This window comes from Argopecten irradians, chromosome 3 (genome assembly GCF_041381155.1).
Source record: "Argopecten irradians isolate NY chromosome 3, Ai_NY, whole genome shotgun sequence".
NCBI classification, from domain to species: Eukaryota; Metazoa; Mollusca; class Bivalvia; order Pectinida; family Pectinidae; genus Argopecten; species Argopecten irradians.
The window spans coordinates 54,902,852-54,929,204 of record NC_091136.1 but is presented as its reverse complement, the minus strand read 5'-3'; the positions used below and the strand labels follow the sequence as shown (position 1 = coordinate 54,929,204).

Sequence of the window (26,353 nt, the reverse complement as noted above, 5' to 3'; positions counted from 1 at the left end):
AGGCGATTAGAATAGGTCACTTTAAGTCTCAGGTGACCTAAAAATTTACTTGTTGATACACACCTTTTTTTATATAAATATAAAGAAAACTTTAGACAATGAGCTACCTGAGAACACCTTTCCTGACAATTTTGATGTGTGTATCTGGTTCTATCTCTGTTGTCCCGACAACCTGTTGTTTCTGCTTGTCCCACTTTTCTCCTGCATTGCGTACACTACAGGATTTCTCAGCTGCAATAAAAATGTCCAATTCAGTCAATTCCCCTATAATTAATTAGTTAAGTTAAATAACTCTAGCACTAAAACATTCACATTAAAATCTATGTAAAATCCTATGTAATCTTAATAGTACATGTTTGTATATTTCACAAAATTGACTCTTTAGAGAAAGTGCCAAAGGCAAACTAAGGCAAAACATTCTGATTATCTGATGTAATTATACACATCAACAGAAATTGTCATAACATCAGACAATAAAATATTCTGAAATGTAAAAGAAACAGAACTTGTGTAATCTTGTCCTGAGACTAACTGCCATGTCAGTGTAGCTTACCCTCTGATAAAACTGGAGGCAGACTGTCGTGGATGAATTGTTTGCCCATCTGGTCACAGGCAGCGTCCACTGGAGCGTTACTAATTAGTCTATACATCATCTGTTCCACCTTTTTCAGGAAATCCTTCCTCTGTGGGTTATCCTGGCAGGGTTAAAAATTTAACACTCATTCAATATCTATACAGTGTAGCACAACTAACACTGTATAACTTGACATTTTCATTGTATAGAAATTTTCTAGATTTTGTGGTTACGATGGAAATCACACATGTACTTGGCCACAGTTGGTCACCCCCATAAAGTTGAGGTAATCTTTCATATACTTACATCGGAGTTGGCCTCCCCAATAAAGTTGAAGTAACTTTGTATGTACTTACAACATCGGAGTTGGCCACCCCCATAAAGTTGAGGTATCCTCGAGGTAAGCCTTTCCTGAACTCCACATCCTCCTCAACTGCTATCTGTAATGCTCTGGGCATCAGCTGAAATCAAATCAGGACTTGTCAAATATAGAGGATATCTTATATCAATAGTAAAACTGTTACAGATAAGTCAATATAGGGAGAAAATATTTTGGTATATGGCAATTAATTTCTCATTTTACAGATTTCAGTCAAAGTATATATCTAAGTTTTCTAGATAAAGAGGTTCTTTTGGGAAAAATCACTTTATTGTAATACACAGCTAGATTTTACCAGTTCTTCAAAAGCTGTTTTTGAGTATAGGCAGCTTTTACAAACAGAACCTTAGCCAAGTAAATCATGCATATTTCTCCCTACTTGGTCCAATAATTGTCTACATCTACATGTAATCAACACTTATTATCCAATTTCATAGAAAATTCAATGTTGGCTATTAACAAAAACAGCATATCAACACATTTCCCTAAACCTTGATCGCCGTCAATACCAATGTCAAAAAGAATCTTTATGCTCCCAGTCTTTGAGAGACGAGACAAACACTATGGAAAGGTGGTTTTTGAAGACATGATTTACATTTTTTCATATTATCATATTGCACTGTCAAGTTTAAATACACAATAAGAGTGTCTTCCAGTAAACTGTAGAAATTGGAGCTAACAGCACCAGGTCGAAGAGCTGTGTTTTAGATGATCTACCTTCTCAAATAAATCTCCCCATGTGTTTTTCTGGTAACAGGAGACTGTGATGTGAAGTGAATGCTCATCTCCAACAGTCTTAGCCTAGAACAGAAATCATTACAATCCTGAAACAGCAATACTAAACCAACAGATTTTACTTTGTTGAGTTGAACTTTAAAGTAATTCATGGATCAAATCAATTTGGGTTACCTTGAATATCAACTAACATTAAGTTTAAAATAAAACAACAGGGTTATTGTTTTATTGTAACTATTAAAAGTAACCACACATATAAAAGCAATTTCTTGTTCACTCAGGAAAGTTTAACATATACTTTGACCTAACATTTTATTAAGGTCAGCATGGAAAAAAGGTTGTGAAATTTGGTATCAATATTTAAAGACTATGCCTGAAATAAGAGAAATAAAAAAGATTTTGATATTTGTATTTGTCTACCTGGTGTATTGTGCCTCTTGGGAAGTAGAGCAGATCGCCAGGTTCCAGTGTCTTCTCCAAGATAGGCTCTCCTACGTCTGTATCCGTGAAGTTTCCTGAAGTCAGAATGTTTACATAATGGAAAACAATATAGGTTCTCCTGCATCCGTGAAGTTTCCTGAAGTCAGAACGTTTACATAATGTAAAACAATATAGGTTCTCCTATGTCTGTACCTGTAAAGTTTCCTGAAGTCAGAACGTTTACATAATGTAAAACAATATAGGTTCTCCTATGTCTGTACCCGTAAAGTTTCCTGAAGTCAGAACGTTTACATAATGTAAAACAATATAGGTTCTCCTATGTCTGTATCCATGAAGTTTCCTGAAGTCAGAACGTTTACATAATGTAAAACAATATAGGTTCTCCTATGTCTGTATCCGTAAAGTTTCCTGAAGTCAGAACGTTTACATAATGTAAAACAATATAGGTTCTCCTATGTCTGTATCCGTAAAGTTTCCTGAAGTCAGAACGTTTACATAATGTAAAACAATATAGGTTCTCCTATGTCTGTACCCGTAAAGTTTCCTGAAGTCAGAACGTTTACATAATGTAAAACAATATAGGTTCTCCTATGTCTGTATCCGTGAAGTTTCCTGAAGTCAGAACGTTTACATAATGTAAAACAATATAGGTTCTCCTATGTCTGTATCCGTAAAGTTTCCTGAAGTCAGAACGTTTACATAATGTAAAACAATATAGGTTCTCCTATGTCTGTATCCGTGAAGTTTCCTGAAGTCAGAACGTTTACATATTGTAAAACAATATAGGTGCTAATCCGTGAAGTTTCCTGAAGTCAGAACGTTTACATAATGTAAAACAATATAGGTTCTCCTATGTCTGTATCCGTGAAGTTTCCTGAAGTCAGAACGTTTACATAATGTAAAACAATATAGGTTCTCCTATGTCTGTATCCGTGAAAGTTTCCTGAAGTCAGAACGTTTACATAATGTAAAACAATATAGGTTCTCCTATGTCTGTATCCGTAAAGTTTCCTGAAGTCAGAACGTTTACATAATGTAAAACAATATAGGTTCTCCTATGTCTGTATCCGTAAAGTTTCCTGAAGTCAGAACGTTTACATAATGTAAAACAATATAGGTTCTCCTATGTCTGTATCCGTAAAGTTTCCTGAAGTCAGAACGTTTACATAATGTAAAACAATATAGGTTCTCCTATGTCTGTATCCGTAAAGTTTCCTGAAGTCAGAACGTTTACATAATGTAAAACAATATAGGTTCTCCTATGTCTGTATCTGAAGTCAGAACGTTTACATAATGTAAAACAATATAGGTTCTCCTATGTCTGTATCCGTGAAGTTTCCTGAAGTCAGAACGTTTACATAATGTAAAACAATATAGGTTCTCCTATGTCTGTATCCGTGAAGTTTCCTGAAGTCAGAACGTTTACATAATGTAAAACAATATAGGTTCTCCTATGTCTGTATCCGTGAAGTTTCCTGAAGTCAGAACGTTTACATAATGTAAAACAATATAGGTTCTCCTTGTCTGTATCCGTGATTTCCTGAAGTCAGAACGTTTACATAATGTAAAACAATATAGGTTCTCCTATGTCTGTATCCGTGAGGTTTCCTGAAGTCAGAACGTTTACATAATGTAAAACAATATAGGTTCTCCTATGTCTGTATCTGTGAGGTTTCCTGAAGTCAGAACGTTTACATAATGTAAAACAATATAGGTTCTCCTATGTCTGTATCCGTGAAGTTTCCTGAAGTCAGAACGTTTACATAATGTAAAACAATATAGGTTCTCCTATGTCTGTATCTGTGAAGTTTCCTGAAGTCAGAACGTTTACATAATGTAAAACAATATAGGTTCTCCTATGTCTGTATCCGTGAAGTTTCCTGAAGTCAGAACGTTTACATAATGTAAAACAATATAGGTTCTCCTATGTCTGTATCCGTGAAGTTTCCTGAAGTCAGAACGTTTACATAATGTAAAACAATATAGGTTCTCCTATGTCTGTATCCGTGAAGTTTCCTGAAGTCAGAACGTTTACATAATGTAAAACAATATAGGTTCTCCTATGTCTGTATCCGTAAAGTTTCCTGAAGTCAGAACGTTTACATAATGTAAAACAATATAGGTTCTCCTATGTCTGTATCCGTAAAGTTTCCTGAAGTCAGAACGTTTACATAATGTAAAACAATATAGGTTCTCCTATGTCTGTATCCGTAAAGTTTCCTGAAGTCAGAACGTTTACATAATGTAAAACAATATAGGTTCTCCTATGTCTGTATCCGTGAAGTTTCCTGAAGTCAGAACGTTTACATAATGTAAAACAATATAGGTTCTCCTATGTCTGTATCCGTGAAGTTTTCCTGAAGTCAGAACGTTTACATAATGTAAAACAATATAGGTTCTCCTATGTCTGTATCCGTGAAGTTTCCTGAAGTCAGAACGTTTACATAATGTAAAACAATATAGGTTCTCCTATGTCTGTATCCGTGAAGTTTCCTGAAGTCAGAACGTTTACATAATGTAAAACAATATAGGTTCTCCTATGTCTGTATCCGTGAAGTTTCCTGAAGTCAGAAAGTTTACATAATGTAAAACAACATAGGTTCTCCTATGTCTGTATCTGTGAAGTTTCCTGAAGTCAGAACGTTTACATAATGTAAAACAATATAGGTTCTCCTATGTCTGTACCCGTAAAGTTTCCTGAAGTCAGAACGTTTACATAATGTAAAACAATATAGGTTCTCCTATGTCTGTATCCGTAAAGTTTCCTGAAGTCAGAACGTTTACATAATGTAAAACAATATAGGTTCTCCTATGTCTGTATCCGTGAAGTTTCCTGAAGTCAGAACGTTTACATAATGTAAAACAATATAGGTTCTCCTATGTCTGTATCCGTGAAGTTTCCTGAAGTCAGAACGTTTACATAATGTAAAACAATATAGGTTCTCCTATGTCTGTATCCGTAAAGTTTCCTGAAGTCAGAACGTTTACATAATGTAAAACAATATAGGTTCTCCTATGTCTGTATCCGTGAAGTTTCCTGAAGTCAGAACGTTTACATAATGTAAAACAATATAGGTTCTCCTATGTCTGTATCCGTGAAGTTTCCTGAAGTCAGAACGTTTACATAATGTAAAACAATATAGGTTCTCCTATGTCTGTATCCGTGAAGTTTCCTGAAGTCAGAACGTTTACATAATGTAAAACAATATAGGTTCTCCTATGTCTGTATCCGTAAAGTTTCCTGAAGTCAGAACGTTTACATAATGTAAAACAATATAGGTTCTCCTATGTCTGTATCCGTGAAGTTTCCTGAAGTCAGAACGTTTACATAATGTAAAACAATATAGGTTCTCCTATGTCTGTATCCGTGAAGTTTCCTGAAGTCAGAACGTTTACATAATGTAAAACAATATAGGTTCTCCTATGTCTGTATCCATAAAGTTTCCTGAAGTCAGAACGTTTACATAATGTAAAACAATATAGGTTCTCCTATGTCTGTATCCGTGAAGTTTCCTGAAGTCAGAACGTTTACATATAATGTAAAACAATATAGGTTCTCCTATGTCTGTATCTGTAAAGTTTCCTGAAGTCAGAACGTTTACATAATGTAAAACAATATAGGTTCTCCTATGTCTGTATCCGTAAAGTTTCCTGAAGTCAGAACGTTTACATAATGTAAAACAATATAGGTTTCTCCTATGTCTGTATCCGTAAAGTTTCCTGAAGTCAGAACGTTTACATAATGTAAAACAATATAGGTTCTCCTATGTCTGTATCCGTAAAGTTTCCTGAAGTCAGAACGTTTACATAATGTAAAACAATATAGGTTCTCCTATGTCTGTATCCGTAAAGTTTCCTGAAGTCAGAACGTTTACATAATGTAAAACAATATAGGTTCTCCTATGTCTGTATCCGTAAAGTTTCCTGAAGTCAGAACGTTTACATAATGTAAAACAATATAGGTTCTCCTATGTCTGTATCCGTAAAGTTTCTTGAAGTCAGAACGTTTACATAATGTAAAACAATATAGGTTCTCCTATGTCTGTATCCGTAAAGTTTCCTGAAGTGAGAACGTTTACATATTGTAAACCAATATAGGTTCTCCTATGTCTGTACCCGTAAAGTTTCCTGAAGTCAGAACGTTTACATAATGTAAAACAATATAGGTTCTCCTATGTCTGTACCCGTAAAGTTTCCTGAAGTCAGAACGTTTACATAATGTAAAACAATATAGGTTCTCCTATGTCTGTATCCGTGAAGTTTCCTGAAGTCAGAACGTTTACATAATGTAAAACAATATAGGATCTCCTGTATCCGTGAAGTTTCCTGAAGTCAGAACGTTTAGATCTCCTGTATCCGTGAAGTTTCCTGAAGTCAGAACGTTTACATAATGTAAAACAATATAGGTTCTCCTATGTCTGTATCCGTAAAGTTTCTTGAAGTGAGAACGTTTACATAATGTAAAACAATATAGGTTCTCCTATGTCTGTATCCGTAAAGTTTCCTGAAGTCAGAAAACGTTTACATAATGTAAAACAATATAGGTTCTCCTATGTCTGTATCCGTAAAGTTTCCTGAAGTGAGAACGTTTACATAATGTAAAACAATATAGGTTCTCCTATGTCTGTATCCGTAAAGTTTCCTGAAGTGAGAACGTTTACATAATGTAAAACAATATAGGTTCTCCTATGTCTGTATCCGTGAAGTTTCCTGAAGTCAGAACGTTTACATAATGTAAAACAATATAGGTTCTCCTATGTCTGTACCGTGAAGTTTCCTGAAGTCAGAACGTTTACATAATGTAAAACAATATAGGTTCTCCTATGTCTGTATCCGTGAAGTTTCCTGAAGTCAGAACGTTTACATAATGTAAAACAATATAGGTTCTCCTATGTCTGTATCCGTGAAGTTTCCTGAAGTCAGAACGTTTACATAATGTAAAACTCAATATAGGTGAAGTTTCCTGAAGTCAGAACGTTTAGATCTCCTGTATCCGTGAAGTTTCCTGAAGTCAGAACGTTTACATAATGTAAAACAATATAGGTTCTCCTATGTCTGTATCCGTAAAGTTTCCTGAAGTCAGAACGTTTACATAATGTAAAACAATATAGGTTCTCCTATGTCTGTATCCGTAGAAGTTTCCTGAAGTCAGAACGTTTACATAATGTAAAAACAATATAGGATCTCCTATGTCTGTATTCCGTGAACCGTTTCCAGTACATGTATAACAATATAGGTTTCTCCTATGTCTGTATCCGTAAAGTTTTCCTGAGTGATGACACGTTTACATAATGTAAAAAAACCATAGGTTCTCCTATGTCTGTATCCGTGAAAGTTTCCTGAAGTCTGAACGTTTACATAATGTAAAACAATATAGGATCTCCTATGTCATGTACCCGTAAAAATTTCCTGAAGTCAGAACGTTTACATAATGTAAAAAATATAGGTTCTCCTATGTCTGTATCCGTGAAGTTTTCCTGAAGTCAGAAAAGTTTACATAATGTAAAACAATACTAGGTTCTTCTATGTCTGTATCCGTAAAGTTTCCTGAAGTCAGATACGTTTACATAATGTTAAAACAATATAGGTTCTCCTGTTCCCGTATGAAGTTTCCTGAAGTCAGTCAGAATACGTTTACATAATGTAAAAACAATATAGGTTCTCCTATGTCTGTATCCGTAAAGTTTTCCTGAAGTCAGAACGTTTTACATAATGTAAAACAATATAGGTTCTCCTATGTCTCGTATCCGTTAAGTTTCCTGAAGTTCAGAAACGTTTACTGTAATGTTAAAACAATATAGGTTCTCCTATGTGTCTGTACCCGCTAAGTTTCCTGAAGGTCAGACGTTTTACATAATGTAAAACAATATAGGTTCTCCTATGTCTGTACCGTAAAGTTTCCTGAAGTCAGAACGTTTACATAATGTAAAACAATATAGGTTCTCCTATGTCTTTGTATCCGTAAAGTTTCCTGAAGTCAGAACGTTTACATAATGTAAAACAATATAGGTTCTCCTATGTCTGTATCCGTAAAGTTTCCTGAAGTCCAGAGAACGTTTACATAATGTAAAACAATATAGGTTCTCTATGTCTGTATCCGTAAAGTTTCCTGAAGTCAGAACGTTTACATAATGTAAAACAATTATAGGTTCTCCTATGTCTGTATCCGTGAAAGTTTCCTGAAGTGAGGTCGACTTAACCATGATTGTAAAACAATATAGTTTCTATGTCGTTACCATAAGTTTCAGAGAACGTTTACATAATGTAAAACAATATAGGTTCTCCTATGTCTGTATCCCGTAAAGTTTCCTGAAGTCAGAACGTTTACATAATGTAAAACAATATAGGTTCTCCTATGTCTGTATCCGTAAAGTTTCCTGAAGTCAGAACGTTTACATAATGTAAAACAATATAGGTTCTCCTATGTCTGTATCCGTAAAGTTTCCTGAAGTCAGAACGTTTACATAATGTAAAAAACAATATAGGTTCTCCTATGTCTGTATCCGTAAAGTTTCCTGAAGTCAGAACGTTTACATAATGTAAAACAATATAGGTTCTCCTATGTCTGTATCCGTAAAGTTTCCTGAAGTCAGAACGTTTACATAATGTAAAACAATATAGGTTCTCCTATGTCTGTATCCGTAAAGTTTCCTGAAGTCAGAACGTTTTACATAATGTAAAACAATATAGGTTCTCCTATGTCTGTATCCGTAAAGTTTCCTGAAGTCAGAACGTTTACATAATGTAAAACAATATAGGTTCTCCTATGTCTGTAATCCGTATAAAGTTTCCTGAAGTCAGAACGTTTACATATTGTAAAACAATATAGGTTCTCCTATGTCTGTATCCCGTAAAGTTTCCTGAAGTCAGAACGTTTACATAATGTAAAACAAATATAGGTTCTCCTATGTCTGTATCCGTAAAGTTTCCTGAAGTCAGAACGTTTACATAATGTAAAACAATATAGGTTCTCCTATGTCTGTATCCGTAAAGTTTCCTGAAGTCAGAACGTTTTACATAATGTAAAACAATATAGGTTCTCCTATGTCTGTATCCCGTAAAGTTTCCTGAAGTCAGAACGTTTACATAATGTAAAACAATATAGGTTCTCCTATGTCTGTATCCGTGAAGTTTCCTGAAGTCAGAAAGTTTACATAATGTAAAACAACATAGGTTCTCCTATGTCTGTATCTGTGAGGTTTCCTGAAGTCAGAACGTTTACATAATGTAAAACAATATAGGTTCTCCTATGTCTGTATCTGTGGAAGTTTCCTGAAGTCAGAACGTTTACATAATGTAAAACAATATAGGTTCTCCTATGTCTGTATCCGTAAAGTTTCCTGAAGTGAGAACGTTTACATAATGTAAAACAATATAGGTTCTCCTATGTCTGTACCCGTTAAAGTTTCCTGAAGTCAGAACGTTTACATAATGTAAAACAATATAGGTTCTCCTATGTCTGTATCCGTGAAGTTTCCTGAAGTCAGAACGTTTACATAATGTAAAACAATATAGGTTCTCCCTATGTCTGTATCCGTGAAGTTTCCTGAAGTCAGAACGTTTACATAATGTAAAACAATATAGGTTCTCCTATGTCTCGTATCCCTGATGTCAGAACGTTTACATATGTGTATCCTGAAGTCCTGAGAACGTTTTTACATAATGTGATAAAAAGTTTCAATATAGGTTCTCCTATGTCTGTATCCGTAAGTTTCCTGAAGTTTTCTGAAGTCAGAACGTTTACATAATGTAAAACAATATAGGTTCTCCTATGTCTGTATCCGTAAAGTTTCCTGAAGTCAGAACGTTTACATAATGTAAAACAATATAGGTTCTCCTATGTCTGATCCTGTTATCCGAAGTAGAACTTTAAAGTAATAAACAATATAGGTTCCTGAAGTCAGAACGTTTACATAATGTAAAACAATATAGGTTCTCCTATGTCTGTATCCGTAAAGTTTCCTGAAGTCAGAACGTTTACATAATGTAAAACAATATAGGTTCTCCTATGTCTGTATCCGTGAAGTTTCCTGAAGTCAGAACGTTTACATAATGTAAAACAATATAGGATCTCCTGTATCCGTGAAGTTTCCTGAAGTCAGAACGTTTACATAATGTAAAACAATATAGGTTCTCCTATGTCTGATCCTGATCCTGAAGTGAAGTTTCCTGAAGGTTCTCCTATGTCTGTATCAGAAAGTTTTCTGAAGAAGAACGTTTACATAATGTAAAACAATATAGGTTCTCCTATGTCTGTATCCGTAAAGTTTCCTGAAGTCAGAACGTTTACATAATGTAAAACAATATAGGTTCTCCTATGTCTGTATCCGTAAAGTTTTCCTGAAGTCAGAACGTTTTACATAATGTAAAACAATATAGGTTCTCCTATGTCTGTATCCGTGTGAAGTTTCCTGAAGTCAGAACGTTTACATAATGTAAAACACAATATAGGTTCTCCTATGTCTGTATCCGTGAAAGTTTCCTGAAGTCAGAACGTTTACATAATGTAAAACAATATAGGTTCTCCTGTATCCGTGAAGTTTCCTGAAGTCAGAACGTTTACATAATGTAAAACAATATAGGTTCTCCTATGTCTGTATCCGTAAGTTTCCTGAAGTCAGAACGTTTACATAATGTAAAACAATATAGGTTCTCCTATGTCTGTATCCGTAAAGTTTCCTGAAGTCAGAACGTTTACATAATGTAAAACAATATAGGTTCTCCTATCTGTAGATCCCGTATAAGTTTTCCTGAAGTCAGAGAACGTTTTACATTAATGTAAACCAATATAGGTTCTCCTATGTCTGTACCCGTAAGTTTCCTGAAGTCAGAACGTTTACATATTGTAAAACAATATAGGTTCTCCTATGTCTGTATCCGTTAAAGTTTCCTGAAGTCAGAACGTTTACATAATGTAAAACCAATATAGGTTCTCCTATGTCTGTATCCGTAAAGTTTCCTGAAGTCAGAACGTTTACATAATGTAAAACAATATAGGTTCTCCTATGTCTGTATCCGTGAAGTTTTCTGAAGTCAGAACGTTTACATAATGTAAAACAATATAGGTTCTCCTAATGTCTGTATCCGTAAAGTTTCTCTGAAGTCAGAACGTTTACATATTGTAAAACAATATAGGTTCTCCTATGTCTGTATCCGTAAAGTTTCCTGAAGTGAGAACGTTTACATATTGTAAAAACAATATAGGTTCTCCTATGTCTGTATCCGTAAAGTTTCCTGAAGTCAGAACGTTTACATAATGTAAAACAATATAGGTTCTCCTATGTCTGTATCCCGTAAAGTTTCCTGAAGTCAGAACGTTTACATAATGTAAAACAATATAGGTTCTCCTATGTCTGTATCCGTAAAGTTTCCTTGAAGTCAGAACGTTTACATAATGTAAAACAATATAGGTTCTCCTATGTCTGTATCCGTAAAGTTTCTGAAGTGAGAACGTTTACATAATGTAAAAACAATATAGGTTCTCCTATGTCTGTATCCGTAAAGTTTCCTGAAGTCAGAACGTTTACATAATGTAAAACAATATAGGTTCTCTCTATGTCTGTACCCGTAAAGTTTCCTGAAGTCAGAACGTTTTACATAATGTAAAAACAATATAGGTTCTCCTATGTCTGTATCCGTAAAATTTCCTGAAGTCAGAACGTTTACATAATTGTAAAACAATATAGGTTCTCCTATGTCTGTAATCCGTGAAAGTTTCCTGAAGTCAGAACGTTTACATATTGTAAAACAATATAGGTTCTCCTATGTCTGTATCCGTAAAGTTTCCTGAAGTCAGAACGTTTACATATATGTAAAACAATATAGGTTCTCCTATGTCTGTATCTGTAAAGTTTCCTGAAGTCAGAACGTTTACATAATGTAAAACAATATAGGTTCTCCTATGTCTGTATCCGTAAAGTTTCCTGAAGTCAGAACGTTTACATAATGTAAAACAATATAGGTTCTCCTATGTCTGTATCCATAAAGTTTCCTGAAGTCAGAACGTTTACATAATGTAAAACAATATAGGTTCTCCTATGTCTGTATCCCGTAAAGTTTCCTGAAGTCAGAACGTTTACATAATGTAAAACAATATAGGTTCTCCTATGTCTGTAACCGTAAAGTTTCCTGAAGTCAGAACGTTTACATAATGTAAAACAATATAGGTTCTCCTATGTCTGTACCGTAAAGTTTCCTGAAGTCAGAACGTTTACATAATGTAAAACAATATAGGTTCTCCTATGTCTGTACCCGTAAAGTTTCCTGAAGTCAGAACGTTTACATAATGTAAAACAAATATAGGTTCTCCTATGTCTGTATCCGTGAAGTTTCCTGAAGTCAGAACGTTTACATAATGTAAAACAATATAGGTTCTCCTATGTCTGTATCCGTGAAGTTTCCTGAAGTCAGAACGTTTACATAATGTAAAACAATATAGGTTTTCTCCTATGTCTGTATCCGTAAAGTTTCCTGAAGTCAGAAACGTTTACATAATGTAAAACAATATAGGTTCTCCTATGTCTGTACCCGTAAAGTTTCCTGAAGTCAGAACGTTTACATAATGTAAAACAATATAGGTTCTCCTATGTCTGTAACCGTAAGTTTCCTGAAGTCAGAACGTTTACATAATGTAAAACAATATAGGTTCTCCTATGTCTGTATCCGTGAGGTTTCCTGAAGTCAGAACGTTTACATAATGTAAAACAATATAGGTTCTTCCTATGTCTGTATCCGTAAAGTTTCCTGAAGTCAGAACGTTTACATAATGTAAAACAATATAGGTTCTCCTATGTCTGTATCCGTGAAGTTTCCTGAAGTCAGAACGTTTACATATTGTAAAACAATATAGGTTCTCCTATGTCTGTATACCATAAAGTTTCCTGAAGTCAGAACGTTTACATATTGTAAAACAATATAGGTTCTCCTATGTCTGTATCCGTAAAGTTTCCTGAAGTCAGAACGTTTACATAATGTAAAACAATATAGGTTCTCCTATGTCTGTATCCGTAAAGTTTCCTGAAGTCAGAACGTTTACATAATGTAAAACAATATAGGTTCTCCTATGTCTGTATCCATAGTTTCCTGAAGTCAGAATGTTTACATAATGTAAAACAATATAGGTTCTCCTATGTCTGTATCCGTGAAGTTTCCTGAAGTCAGAATGTTTACATAATGTAAAACAATATAGGATCTCCTATGTCTGTATCCGTGAAGTTTCCTGAAGTCAGAACGTTTACATAATGTAAAACAATATAGGATCTCCTATGTCTGTATCCGTGAAGTTTCCTGAAGTCAGAACGTTTACATAATGTAAAACAATATAGGTTTCTCCTATGTCTGTATCCGTGAAGTTTCCTGAAGTCAGAACGTTTACATAATGTAAAACAATATAGGATCTCCTATGTCTGTATCCGTGAAGTTTCCTGAAGTCAGAACGTTTACATAATGTAAAACAATATAGGTTCTCCTATGTCTGTATCCGTGAAGTTTCCTGAAGTCAGAACGTTTACATAATGTAAAACAATATAGGATCTCCTGTATCTGTGAGGTTTCCTGAAGTCAGAACGTTTACATAATGTAAAACAATATAGGTTCTCCTATGTCTGTATCCGTGAAGTTTCCTGAAGTCAGAACGTTTACATAATGTAAAACAATATAGGATCTCCTATGTCTGTATCCGTGAAGTTTCCTGAAGTCAGAACGTTTACATAATGTAAAACAATATAGGTTCTCCTATGTCTGTATCCGTGAAGTTTCCTGAAGTCAGAACGTTTACATAATGTAAAACAATATAGGTTCTCCTATGTCTGTATCCGTGAAGTTTCCTGAAGTCAGAACGTTTACATAATGTAAAACAATATAGGTTCTCCTATGTCTGTATCCGTGAAGTTTCCTGAAGTCAGAACGTTTACATAATGTAAAACAATATAGGTTCTCCTATGTCTGTATCCGTGAAGTTTCCTGAAGTCAGAACGTTTACATATTGTAAAACAATATAGGTTCTCCTATGTCTGTATCCGTGAAGTTTCCTGAAGTCAGAACGTTTACATAATGTAAAACAATATAGGTTCTCCTATGTCTGTATCCGTAAAGTTTCCTGAAGTCAGAACGTTTACATAATGTAAAACAATATAGGTTCTCCTATGTCTGTATCCGTGAAGTTTCCTGAAGTCAGAACGTTTACATAATGTAAAACAAAATAGGTTCTCCTATGTCTGTATCTGTGAGGTTTCCTGAAGTCAGAACGTTTACATAAATGTAAAACAATATAGGTTCTCCTATGTCTGTATCGTGAGTTTCCTGAAGTCAAACGTTTACATATGTAAAACAATATAGGTTCTCCTATGTCTGTATCCGTAAAGTTTCCTGAAGTCAGAACGTTTACATAATGTAAAACAATATAGGTTCTCCTATGTCTGTATCCATAGTTTCCTGAAGTCAGAAGTTTACATAATGTAAAACAATATAGGTTCTCCTATGTCTGTATCCGTGAAGTTTCCTGAAGTCAGAATGTTTACATAATGTAAAACAATATAGGTTCTCCTATGTCTGTATCCGTGAGTTTCCTGAAGTCAGAACGTTTACATAATGTAAAACAATATAGGTTCTCCTATGTCTGTATCCGTGAAGTTTCCTGAAGTCAGAACGTTTACATAATGTAAAACAATATAGGATCTCCTATGTCTGTATCTGTGAGGTTTCCTGAAGTCAGAACGTTTACATAATGTAAAACAATATAGGTTCTCCTATGTCTGTATCCGTGAAGTTTCCTGAAGTCAGAACGTTTACATAATGTAAAACAATATAGGATCTCCTATGTCTGTACCCGTGAAGTTTCCTGAAGTCAGAATGTTTACATAATGTAAAACAATATAGGATCTCCTATGTCTGTATCCGTGAAGTTTCCTGAAGTCAGAACGTTTACATTATGCATAGCAATAAAGGCTTGTCTATAGACACAGGCGATATTTCTTCACATGAATTTCAATTCACACGAAATTCACACGTAGAAATATTGCCTGTGTAGTAATAGAAGATTCTTGTTTGAGGCGGGATAAACATCATTATTAGCCTGCTTTCATCTGTATTAGTGTAGTTTCATCATACATGTATATGAAAGTTTTCATCTGGAATACTGAACCTAAATCTGGTATGATATTTAGAATGTAAACTTACCACTGGAGAACCTTGGAAGCTTTTCTGAATCTGACCTGGAATATACAACATATGTAGTCATATTACAAACCCATAATTCAATAGCACAATGTTAAAACATCTACTAAACTATTACCCAGGTATATGTTACATGTAAAGGCATAACAACTCTTTGGTAAAAGTAGGGTCATAATTTGAAACTTTGACATTGGATTCAAAGGTAATGATAGCAAGTGTAACCTACAACGACTAACTGGAAGGTATGACCCAAAATTATATGTACCGACATTAAACTGTATGACCTACAATTACTGACCTTGGATTCTGACCTATGGATTCTGACCTTGAACTATATGACCTACCACATATAGACGGTATGACTCACAGTTACTGATTTTGGACTGCATGATCTCAAAAACTGACCCTGACCCCTATGACCTATAGATACTGACCTTGACCTCTATGACAGACAAATACGGACATTGACCTGTATGACCTACAGTTACTGACCTTGACCTGTATGACCTACATATACTGACCTTGACCTGTATGAACTACAGATACTGACCTTGGACTGTAAAGCCGCCAGTGTTTCTTCCCCTCCAGTTGTAGTATAAATGCCTCTATATCATCATAATGGGGAGCAAACCCTTGTGTACCTGGTGGTGTTAGGTATCTGAAATGTAAAAAGAATATTTCTAATTATATGAGACCTAAACAAGGAATCAATTTTAATAAGTTTAAGAAAATATTGACTTATAAACTATTCTTTTTGTTGATAACTTAAAGATGCTCCTCTGCCAACAGAGCATAAATGATACTCATCATAATAACTTTTGAACAATAATTGGTGTTTACTCATGGATATATATGTCTAAGTAACACAAACATTAATATCAAATGATTTATTTTGCTTTTGTGCATGCACAATCAGTATTTCATTCCATCTATAGACTTAGTACATCACGTGACAGAATACTGGATTCTGATTGGCTACACACATGGCTAATATTTGCAATAGTGCCCAGGCAAGCGGGCACAATTGAAGTGGCACAAAATTGCAATTTTGACTGTACATACATGCCTGTCCATGACTTATGTGTTGGCCCCTACACAGTGCATGCCTGACCATGACTAATGTGTTGGCCCCTAGACAGTACTTGCCTGGCCCTGACTTACGTATTGGCTCCTACACAGTACATGCCTGACCATGACTTACATGTTGGCCCCTACACAGTACATGCCTGACTATGACTTACATGTTGGCCCCTACACAGTACATGCCTGACTATGACTAACGTGTTGGGCCCCTTCATAGTACATGCCTTGCCCTGACTAACGTGTTGGGCCCCTGCACAGTACATACATGCCTGTCCATGACTTACGTGTTGGCCCCTACACAGTACATGCCTGACCATGACTAACGTGTTGGCCCCTACACAGTACATGTCTGCCCATGACTTATGTATTGGCTCCTACACAGTACATGCCAGGCCCTGACTTATGTATTGGCTCCTACACAGTACATGCCTGGCCCTGACTTATGTGTTGGCCCCTACACAGTACATGCCTGACCATGACTAACGTGTTGGCCCCTACACAGTACATGCCTGTCCATGACTTATGTATTGGCTCCTACACAGTACATGCCAGGCCCTGACTTATGTATTGGCTCCTACACAGTACATGCCTGGCCCTGACTTACGTATTGGCTCCTACACAGTACATGCCTGGCCCTGACTTACGTATTAACGTTGGCTCCTACACAGTACTTGCCTGGCCCTGACTTATGTATTGGCTCCTACACAGTACATGCCAGGCCCTGACTTATGTATTGGCTCCTACACAGTACATGCCTGGCCATGACTAACGTGTTGGCCCCTACACAGTACATGCCTGGCCCTGACTTACGTGTTGGCTCCTACACAGTACATGCCAGGCCCTGACTTATGTGTTGGCCACTACACAGTACATGCCTGACCATGACTTACGTGTTGGCCCCTACACAGCAGCCGAAGTACTCCTGGAGAATGGATAGTAATTTCCATACATTTCTGGAATATGTCTGGGGGTTTAGTAATCGGATTGAGCACCCACTCTGAAAACGTATGATGATTTTTAAAAAACAAAATGAATTTAGCACGTTAAAATAAAAATGGAAAATTACAGTCATGTCTAATAAAACAATAATAACGTAATACAATATGATATGTGCAATATAATTTATAAGTACCAAATGCATTTCAAAGTCAAACACAAATCAATACTTATGTTTGTATAATGTCAAATCCAGTTCCAAATGGTGGCACTACCTTCTACATATATATACACAAGTGAACATGGTGTGTGCTTATTGTCAGTTACCAAGCACTCGTGTGAGTGACATTCCACATGCATTTTGAGTAGATATAGTCATAAGATTTTTAAGACTTCTTTAAAGAGATTTTTTTTAAATTTAACATGGAATAGAAATTCTTTTAGAATAATATATATGCTATATAAACAATAGGAAATGAGTAATTAAAAGTTAAATATTTCAGCAAAGTTGTATCCAGACTACCATCTTGAGAATTACCTGGTACATGTCCCACACTACAGGAGCGTAGGCTCTTCCCACAGGATTGTGTGTTTCTCTCACCCCATTAGAATATGTTGTGATGTCTAGATTTACAGAAAACTGGATATTTTCCTGAAAGAAAACAACAGGGTTCAACTTTTGATATTGTTTTCATCAATTTAGACAATCTACAATGACTTACCTGTACATGTAATAGTATATTTTGTACACTTTCAACAACTGTACACACAGATTGCAATTACCCTTTGACAGTATTACCATTTAATAACTATATATATAATTTATATTACATAATCAGGTTCTCCGAAAGTTTCAGAAACTATTAATAAAGCTGATTTGACCTTTGGAGAATTCTATCAAGGTCTGCTGTACTAATGTAAGGAAGATGTTATTTTTCCTCCCAGAGATTTCTATCTAGGTCTATCATACTATTACATAAACCATTGGATATTTTACTTCCTGGAAAATCCAGCTTATTTTGCCATACTAATATTTCAACACATGGTTATTGAACCTCACTGAGAATTCTATCTAATTCTGCTGTACTATCAATTAAAACAGTTGTTATTTTACCTCTCTGAGAATTCTATCTAGGTTGTTATTTTAACTCTCTGAGAATTCTATCTAGCTTGTTATTTTACCTCTCTGAGAATTCTATCTAGGTTGTTATTTTACCTCTCTAAGAATTCTATCTAGTTCTGCCGTACTGAACCAGCCATCATTGTATTGCCTCATATGTCTCTTTACCAGCAATGGCTTCTTCTCCCACAGCTCCCTACACCAACAATCACAAGTCATATTAACATAATCCAACTCAATAAAAAACATTCCAAGAATTTTTTATTTCCTCTTGCAATAAACAAAATCACTGACATTTCAAGCATAAATCGAGATACTTTGCTGATATTAATTATGTTCACAATGTAGAAAAATATGACTTCATTTTTGTATGGACTTGCTATTTACCTGAAGAATTTCTCTGGTTTTACAGGATGTATAAGACACTCAAAGATTTTCTTTGCTTCCATTGTGCTATCATGCATGTAGGGTAACTTTGAATTTTCCATTAGAGTTTCATCTGCAAAATCCATGGCTTGCTCTATTTCCTGGGAAAATAAAAATGACATACTGTACAACACTGAAAGTTAACTTTCAAATATGGTAATTCATTTCAATTATACCAGTATATAAGTTTTGATTTATTTCTCAAAACTAAAAGCAACAATTTTTTTTTATATTACAGGATTCCCCCCCCCCCAAAGATTTCATCATTATTTCAGCAAATAAAAGTATTCAATTCAGGAATGGCATTAATAATAGTAATCTGTAAGACATAAATGATAAATGCCCCCTTCCAAGACGGAAAAGAACAAAATAACAGATCAATATTGGTTAGAATTAACTTCCACTCCATGACCTTCATTTCATAGCAGGGGCATATAAAATGATTTAGAAATATGTGAAGTAATATATAATATTCATAAAATAGAATTTTAGATTTTACATATATATCCCTACTCCAAATTTGAAATTTAAGACAAACTGGTACCTCGGTGCTGCATTCAAATTGGTCACTTTTAGAACTTTCTGATTTCTTCCTTTTATTTGGTGTTCCATTTTCTGTCAAGTTTTGATGTCTCTTGCCTTTTTTCTGTGCTGACCTTGACCCTGGAGATATTCCTTCTCTACCTTGTTTGGGTGAAGAGTTCTCTTTACTAGCTGGTGATTTGGGAGACTGAACTTGTGGTTCAGATAGCTGGTCTGTGTGTGATGACTCCGGCCTAACCTTGGAAGTTGAACTTGAGGGGTCAATGGGGGGTTTAGACGGAGTTTTACCTTTAGGTGGTAGAGAGTTTCCACCTGGTTGCATCTTACGACGAGGTTTTATCATTGTTGTCTGTGGTACTTTTGGTGTGTCTTGACGAAGACTTGCACCTGTTAAAGAAAAAAAAAATTGTCACTGACAAATTTCTATGAAAACGTCATATTCATGATCAGTGCAAATGATTCTCATATGGTAGACATAATATCTAAAATAGCAATAAAGTTTGGGTAAAAAGATAACATATTGATACTTCCTATTTGTCCATTCATAGGTCAAATTACATTAGCTTCAGACTAATTTCTTGCCTTTCTACTATAATACGACTTAGATTTTGTTTCAGATACAATGTCAAGCTAAATCAGTATACCTTTAATTCCTCTAACTCCTAACAAATAAGAGATCCCAGAGGGATCTTGGCGCCCACCAAAGAATGATATATATCTGACAAAGGAAAGATGGATCTTTTCTCTACTTTTTAAACTTTTTCAAACATACTACATATAAAATTTGAGACAGATCGCTTCAGTACCTTTTGAGAAATAGCGGTAACAAACTTCAACTATCAAAATCAAAGATGACTCCTTGGCGGCCATCTTGTTGATCAATCGGTCCCAAATCGCAATATGCACAACTAGGGCCCTTGGGGAACCTACATGTGAAATTTGAGAAAGATCCATTCAATACTTTCTGAAAAATAGCTATAACAAACTTTGAATATCAATATCCAAGATGGCTGCCTGGCAGCAATCTTGTTGACCGATCGGTCCCAAATCACAATATGCACAACTAGGGCTCTAGGGGAACCTACATATGAATTTTGAGACAGATCCCTTCAGTACTTTCTGAGAAATAGTGATAACAAACTTTGAATAACAAAATCCAAGATGGCTGCCTGGCGGCCATCTTGTTGACCGATCGGTCCCAAAATACAATATGCACAACTAGGTCCCTAGGGGAACCTACATATACAAAAGATCCCAGAGGGATCTTGGCGCCCACCAAAGAATGATCTATGTCTGACAAAGGAAAGAGGGATCCTTTCTCTGCTTTTCAAACTTTTGCAAACATACTACATATAAAATTTGAGACAGATCGCTTCAGTACTTTCTGAGAAACAGCAGTAACAAACTTCAACTATCAAAATCCAAGATGGCTCCTTGGCGGCCATCTTGTTGATCGATCGGTCCCAAATCGAAATATGCACAACTAGGGCCCTAGGGGAACCTACATATGAAATTTGAGACAGATTCATTAATACTTTCTGAGAAATAGCGATAACAATCTTTAACTATCAAAATCCAAGATGGCAGTCTGGCAGCCATCTTGTTGACCGATCGGTCCCAAAACGCAATATGCACAACAAGAGCCCTAGGGGGACCTACATCTGAAATTTGAGATAGATCCCTTCAGTACTTTCTGAGAAATGGTGATAACAAACTTTAAGTATCAAAATCCAAGATGGCTGCCTGGCGGCCATCTTGTTGACCGATCGGTCCCAAAACGCAATATGCACAACAAGAGCCCTAGGGGAACCTACATATGAAATTTGAGAAAGATCCCTTCAGTACTTTCTGAGAAATAGCGATAACAAACTTTAACTATCAAAATCCAAGATGGCTGCCTGGCGGCCATCTTGTTGACCGATTGGTCCCAAAATGCAATATGCACAACTAGGGCCCTAGGGGAACCTACATATGAAATGTGAGACAGATCCCTTCAGTACTTTCTGAGAAATAGTGATAACAAGAATTGTTAACGGACGGACGGACGGACGGACGGACTGACGGACGGAGGGACAGACAGACGGACGAACGGAAGGACGACGGACAAAAAGCGATTTGAATAGCCCACCATCATCATAGCCCACCATCTGATGATGGTGGGCTAAAAATTTGAGACAGATCCCTTCAGTACTATCTGAGAAATAGCGATAACAAACTTTAACTATCAAAATCCAAGATGGCGGCCTGGCGGCCATCTTGTTCACCGATTGGTCCAAAAATGCAATATGCACAACAAGGGCCCTAAGGGAACCAACATATTAAATTTGAGAAAGATCCCTTCAGCACTTTTTGAGAAATAGGGATATCAAACCTTAACTATCAAAATCCAAGATGGCCGCCTGGCAGCCATCTTGTTTTTCCTATCAGCCTCAAAATCTGTATGGCACAACTAGGAACCAAGGGTAACCTCCACGAGAAATTTGAACAAAATCCCTTCAGTAGTTCTCACGAAATATCGATAACAAATTTCAACTGCCAAAATCAAAGATGGCTGCCTGGCCGCCATCTTGTTTTTCCGATCAGCCTCAAAATCTGTATGGCACAACTAGGGACCAAGGGTAACCTCCATGTGAAGTTTGAACAAAATCCCTTCTGTAGTTCTCAAGAAATATCGATAACAAACTTCAACTGCCAAAATCAAAGATGGCTGCCTGGCGACCATCTTGTTTTTCCGATCAGCCACAGAATCTGTATGGCACAAATATGGACCAAGGGGACCCTCCATGTGAAGTTTGAACAAAATCCCTGCAGTAGTTTTTAAGAAATAGTGATAACAAGCCTTGTTTACGGCAGACGACGGACCACGGACGCAGGGCGATTTGAATAGCCCACCATCTGATGATGGTGGGCTAACAATGAGCTAAGTAGATTCTATAACTTTGATGCAAATTGACGTATTGTTAATCATATAACAGATCTACAAATCAAATTCCCTTAACACCTTATCCAATCAAACTTTGTTACTGGTAACTCAAAAGTCGACAGAACCGTAGTAAAAATTAAAATTTAAGCTACTGAAACTTTAGATACAGTGAAATAATTTAATAGTCAGGAACATCAGTATACTTAGAATTAAACAGGACTTTAAAAAAGTTATTATATCTCGCTTATAAATGATATCTATTTTTAACAGTCTTTGACTTACTTGAGTAGGTTATAAATAAGCATGTCACTAATTAATTATTATAACAGTATCTGACTTACTTGAGAGCTTTTCTTTGTGTGACTTTTTGACGACAGCTGGTGTAGAATCATTGTTGGTCAGATCTGAGTTGGATGCCCTTAGACTGGTCAGTTTTACTGTGTCTTCATCTCCAGCTACTGGACCACTCTCACGAACCTTTAAAATCGAGGGCCTCATCTTGGGTGTTCCTCGCAGACTCTGTCGCAGACTACCAGTCTTCAGTGCTCTCTAAATGTTAAGTTGGTTCTCATCAAGACGAATGTTCATTCAATAATTCAGTATTATATACTGATAATGATGAAAATCATTACAAATATTAATCAGATAAAGATATATGAAAATCTTAGCTTGCCATGGCCACAAGACAGTAAGACAAAATGCTAAAATAGACAGGTTTTTTTCCTGCAAGATTTGGGGCCAAATTCCTGTTCCATTCCCAATGGCAAAGACTACTTTTCCCCCAATTTCAAGCCTAATTTCTCCAAAAATAAAGTAAATTATCCAAACATTTTGAATGAAACTTTTTAACATGACCTATATCTAATTTTCCTAAATCCTGTTGACAGGTCTTTCTAAAAGCCATTTCCAAAGTAGTGAAAATAATATTGATAGAATAAAGAAAACTTTGTCTTAAAACAAATCAGTGTTATTCTGATCAAAAAGCTAATTCCAGCTATTCCTGAATAGTTCTAGATCTAGATTTCAAATTATGTAAAATCTGAAAATATTTCTCAAGTTATGGACATAAGTCTATTACATCATGAAATTTCCATTTAATTCACCTGTACAGATTATCTTTGAAATTAACATGCATTTAAATCATATTTGTCGCTTTTGATATCGAGCATGGTTGTTTTGCACTGTTTTTATCTAGCGGTGAATTCATGTGTTTCCTATTTCGAAAAACTTTTCTTACCAAAATTTTTTTACTTCTACCATCTGTCTTCTTATCCTCAGCAAAATTTACTGCAGGTGTACTTGCTGCACGACGAATACTACCTTTCTCAAATTCATTCTGGGTTGGGTCTTCATCCTTTTAAAAGAAATGTTTTGTAATATATAATATTTACTGTATTAGCTGTAATTAGCGACAAGGTCAATTAAAATCTATAACAAAGGGAGGCGCTTACATTTAGGGAACCAAAATTTGTAAGAATAACCTTTAAATATGTCAGCCATATTTTAACACTTTTCATTCTCATGGCACATTAACATGCATTGCCTTCTTTCCTTTGATATGCATTATTATGTCGTGATACAAATGTAACATTATCAGCATCATACCAAAACAAAATACACCAAAACTACACACTGCTAAACCATACACTAGAATGAGTAAAGTCCAACAAATACATAGCCTAGGCATAACTCTACAACACAAACTTTAACCAATGCATCATCACATCAAACGCAAATAAATCATTAGACTTCCTTAAATGCAATTTAAAAGTTAGCTCACCACCCATTAATGAACATGCATACAAGGCACTTGCACAACCCAAACTGGTATACTGTTCTTTCATAGGAACCCTACCATGCCAATCAGACCACATAAATGGAAAAATTACAGTGCAGAGCAGCAGGATACATCCAAAATAGATACATCACAAGCTCAGTTACAGACATGATCCACAAACTCAAACTACCATCACTACACAATCATGATTGCAGTCAAGACTTACACTTTTCTTCCAAATCATACACATAAAAGTCATAGTCAACTTACCATTCCTCATCAAATAGGATTGCGGAACCAGAAATGCATAACCACACACATACTGTTACATATCTTCAAAGTTGGTGAATCTGATTTTTGACCCAGAGCTTGCCCTGTATCTGATACCATTGACACATACAAATGCTCCTTATTTCCACATAAAATCACACGATGGCACCTTTTACCGGTATAGCAGCAGTACAAATCACAACACTTGAAGACTTCAAGATATACAGTCCTTGCAATGAAGCCTTCACAACAAACTGAAATTCTATACTTTTTAACCTTTTATCTTATAGCTGCACAAAAACTAAAAAAATCCTCAGTTTCATTTTCAGGCACTGTTATACAACATGTCTCATGCCACTGCGCAAAAACCACCTAAAAAAGATCACAAATAGCATTCAAAATTGACAGACTGATCTCATACGAAGAAGAAGGTGCAAACTTATTAGCCGAGTAGAATACAACAAGAAAGGTGTCTGCATCCTTAAACTGATAATCTGATAATTACAGGCAGAAACATATATTATAGAGACTCTAATAATCTATGCATTATGTTTCTGTTACGGGGAAATGAAATTCGCAGTACAGTTTAAAACGGCCCCACTGCAATACCGGCCCCAGTTAAAACGGTTACGTTGGTTATGTTAATAATTTATACCAAGGATTTATAAGTGAGCGTTTGATAGATACTATTATTTAAGCAAGAAATAAATTTGAAATGTCTTCAAAACATGTTTAGTATTGATTTCTCATCGATTCATGTATGCTTACTATGACGCCGATATATTGATGAAAACGGAAGTGCGGAAAATACATGTACTTCAAGTACTACTTGTTTAGTATGAGATAGTGATATTTGGACAAAGGGTAAATATTGAGAATGCATTTTAAGTAATAAATATAATCAAATTTTGATTATTGCAATATTTTTTTTTAATCTGACTCTTGATCTGGAAGAAGAAAATTTTGGGACATCATTATTTTACATGTTCCTAACCGGTTCGGCCTTAGACATGACATGATTTATTGCATGACACACTAGATACAAACCTTTTTCGTTTTGAATACTGAAAATGCTGACACTTTTTTCATTTTTGTCGATCGCAATAGAACATGGACAATACTACACGGTTAATTGCAATTAAAATGTATCTGCGCCAACTTTTATCCAAATTCCGCCCGCCATGTGTTGTTGTTTCAGTTTATGTCGCTTATGATGTTATAAATAATAAATATGATTAATCACAATCAATTTAGCTAACTTCCAAACCTAAATTATTTCAATCGAATGCGATATAGTACAAACAGTTCAAGTATCAAATTACCAATTAAAAGAACGTTTTGAAAAGTTAAATTATCTTATTGCTTACATCGCTGAAAAAAACACATTTACAAATAGTCTAATAAGAGTTATCTTTCTTATTTCAGTCGACAACCGCGCACTGCCTCAATCAGTCAGAACCGCGCACTGCGGTTTACAACTTGTTTAAACTAAACTATTGTCTAGTGTGGTTTTTCAGTAGAACGGTATATATTAAATTCTGATTCGCAATGATCTATTATTTACATACTCGCACCAATAAAGACATTAACATATATGCAAAGTATATGAAAATGGGATACCAGTGGTTCATATTGCCGATATAAATCTTTTTTTTACCCAAAAAACATTTTTTCCAAACATGCACATGTTGTGAAGTTATTGCTTTTCCCTACATTTATGACGACATCCAGTTGTGATAGGATACCCATTTTAAACAACCCTAGAGTCAGAAAAAGGCAAGTGTTGAAGAATTATTTTCTGTGACCTGTAGACCATTACAGATGACATATCAAGTTAAAATAGTTAATAAATAAAAAATAAATAACTGCAAATTTTCAGAAATTTACTCTGAAAATCGAAAAAGAATAATTATATTTCTGTATTTTTTCTGTCAAATGATCAATGAGAACAGAACCACATATATGTACTGTAT

General features: G+C 35.4%; 1 protein-coding gene across 1 annotated transcript in view; it reads right to left on the bottom strand.

The window, feature by feature from the left end:
* The window catches only part of LOC138319122 (ribosomal oxygenase 1-like), a 32,489-nt gene extending 6,906 nt beyond the window's left edge, over positions 1-25,583 (bottom strand). The window contains exons 1-15 of the mRNA XM_069262052.1: positions 25,428-25,583; positions 23,571-23,687; positions 22,675-22,882; positions 19,412-19,797; positions 18,829-18,968; positions 18,538-18,637; positions 17,860-17,973; positions 17,276-17,382; positions 15,853-15,960; positions 15,306-15,340; positions 2,109-2,203; positions 1,671-1,754; positions 931-1,035; positions 554-695; positions 108-231 (exon numbers count right to left, since the gene is read on the bottom strand). Of these exons, the coding sequence (XP_069118153.1) occupies positions 108-231; positions 554-695; positions 931-1,035; positions 1,671-1,754; positions 2,109-2,203; positions 15,306-15,340; positions 15,853-15,960; positions 17,276-17,382; positions 17,860-17,973; positions 18,538-18,637; positions 18,829-18,968; positions 19,412-19,797; positions 22,675-22,882; positions 23,571-23,687; positions 25,428-25,469 (1,907 nt within the window). The 5' untranslated portion in view covers positions 25,470-25,583. The remainder of the gene's footprint in view (positions 1-107; positions 232-553; positions 696-930; positions 1,036-1,670; positions 1,755-2,108; positions 2,204-15,305; positions 15,341-15,852; positions 15,961-17,275; positions 17,383-17,859; positions 17,974-18,537; positions 18,638-18,828; positions 18,969-19,411; positions 19,798-22,674; positions 22,883-23,570; positions 23,688-25,427) is intronic.
* Between the last annotated feature and the right edge of the window lie 770 nt (positions 25,584-26,353).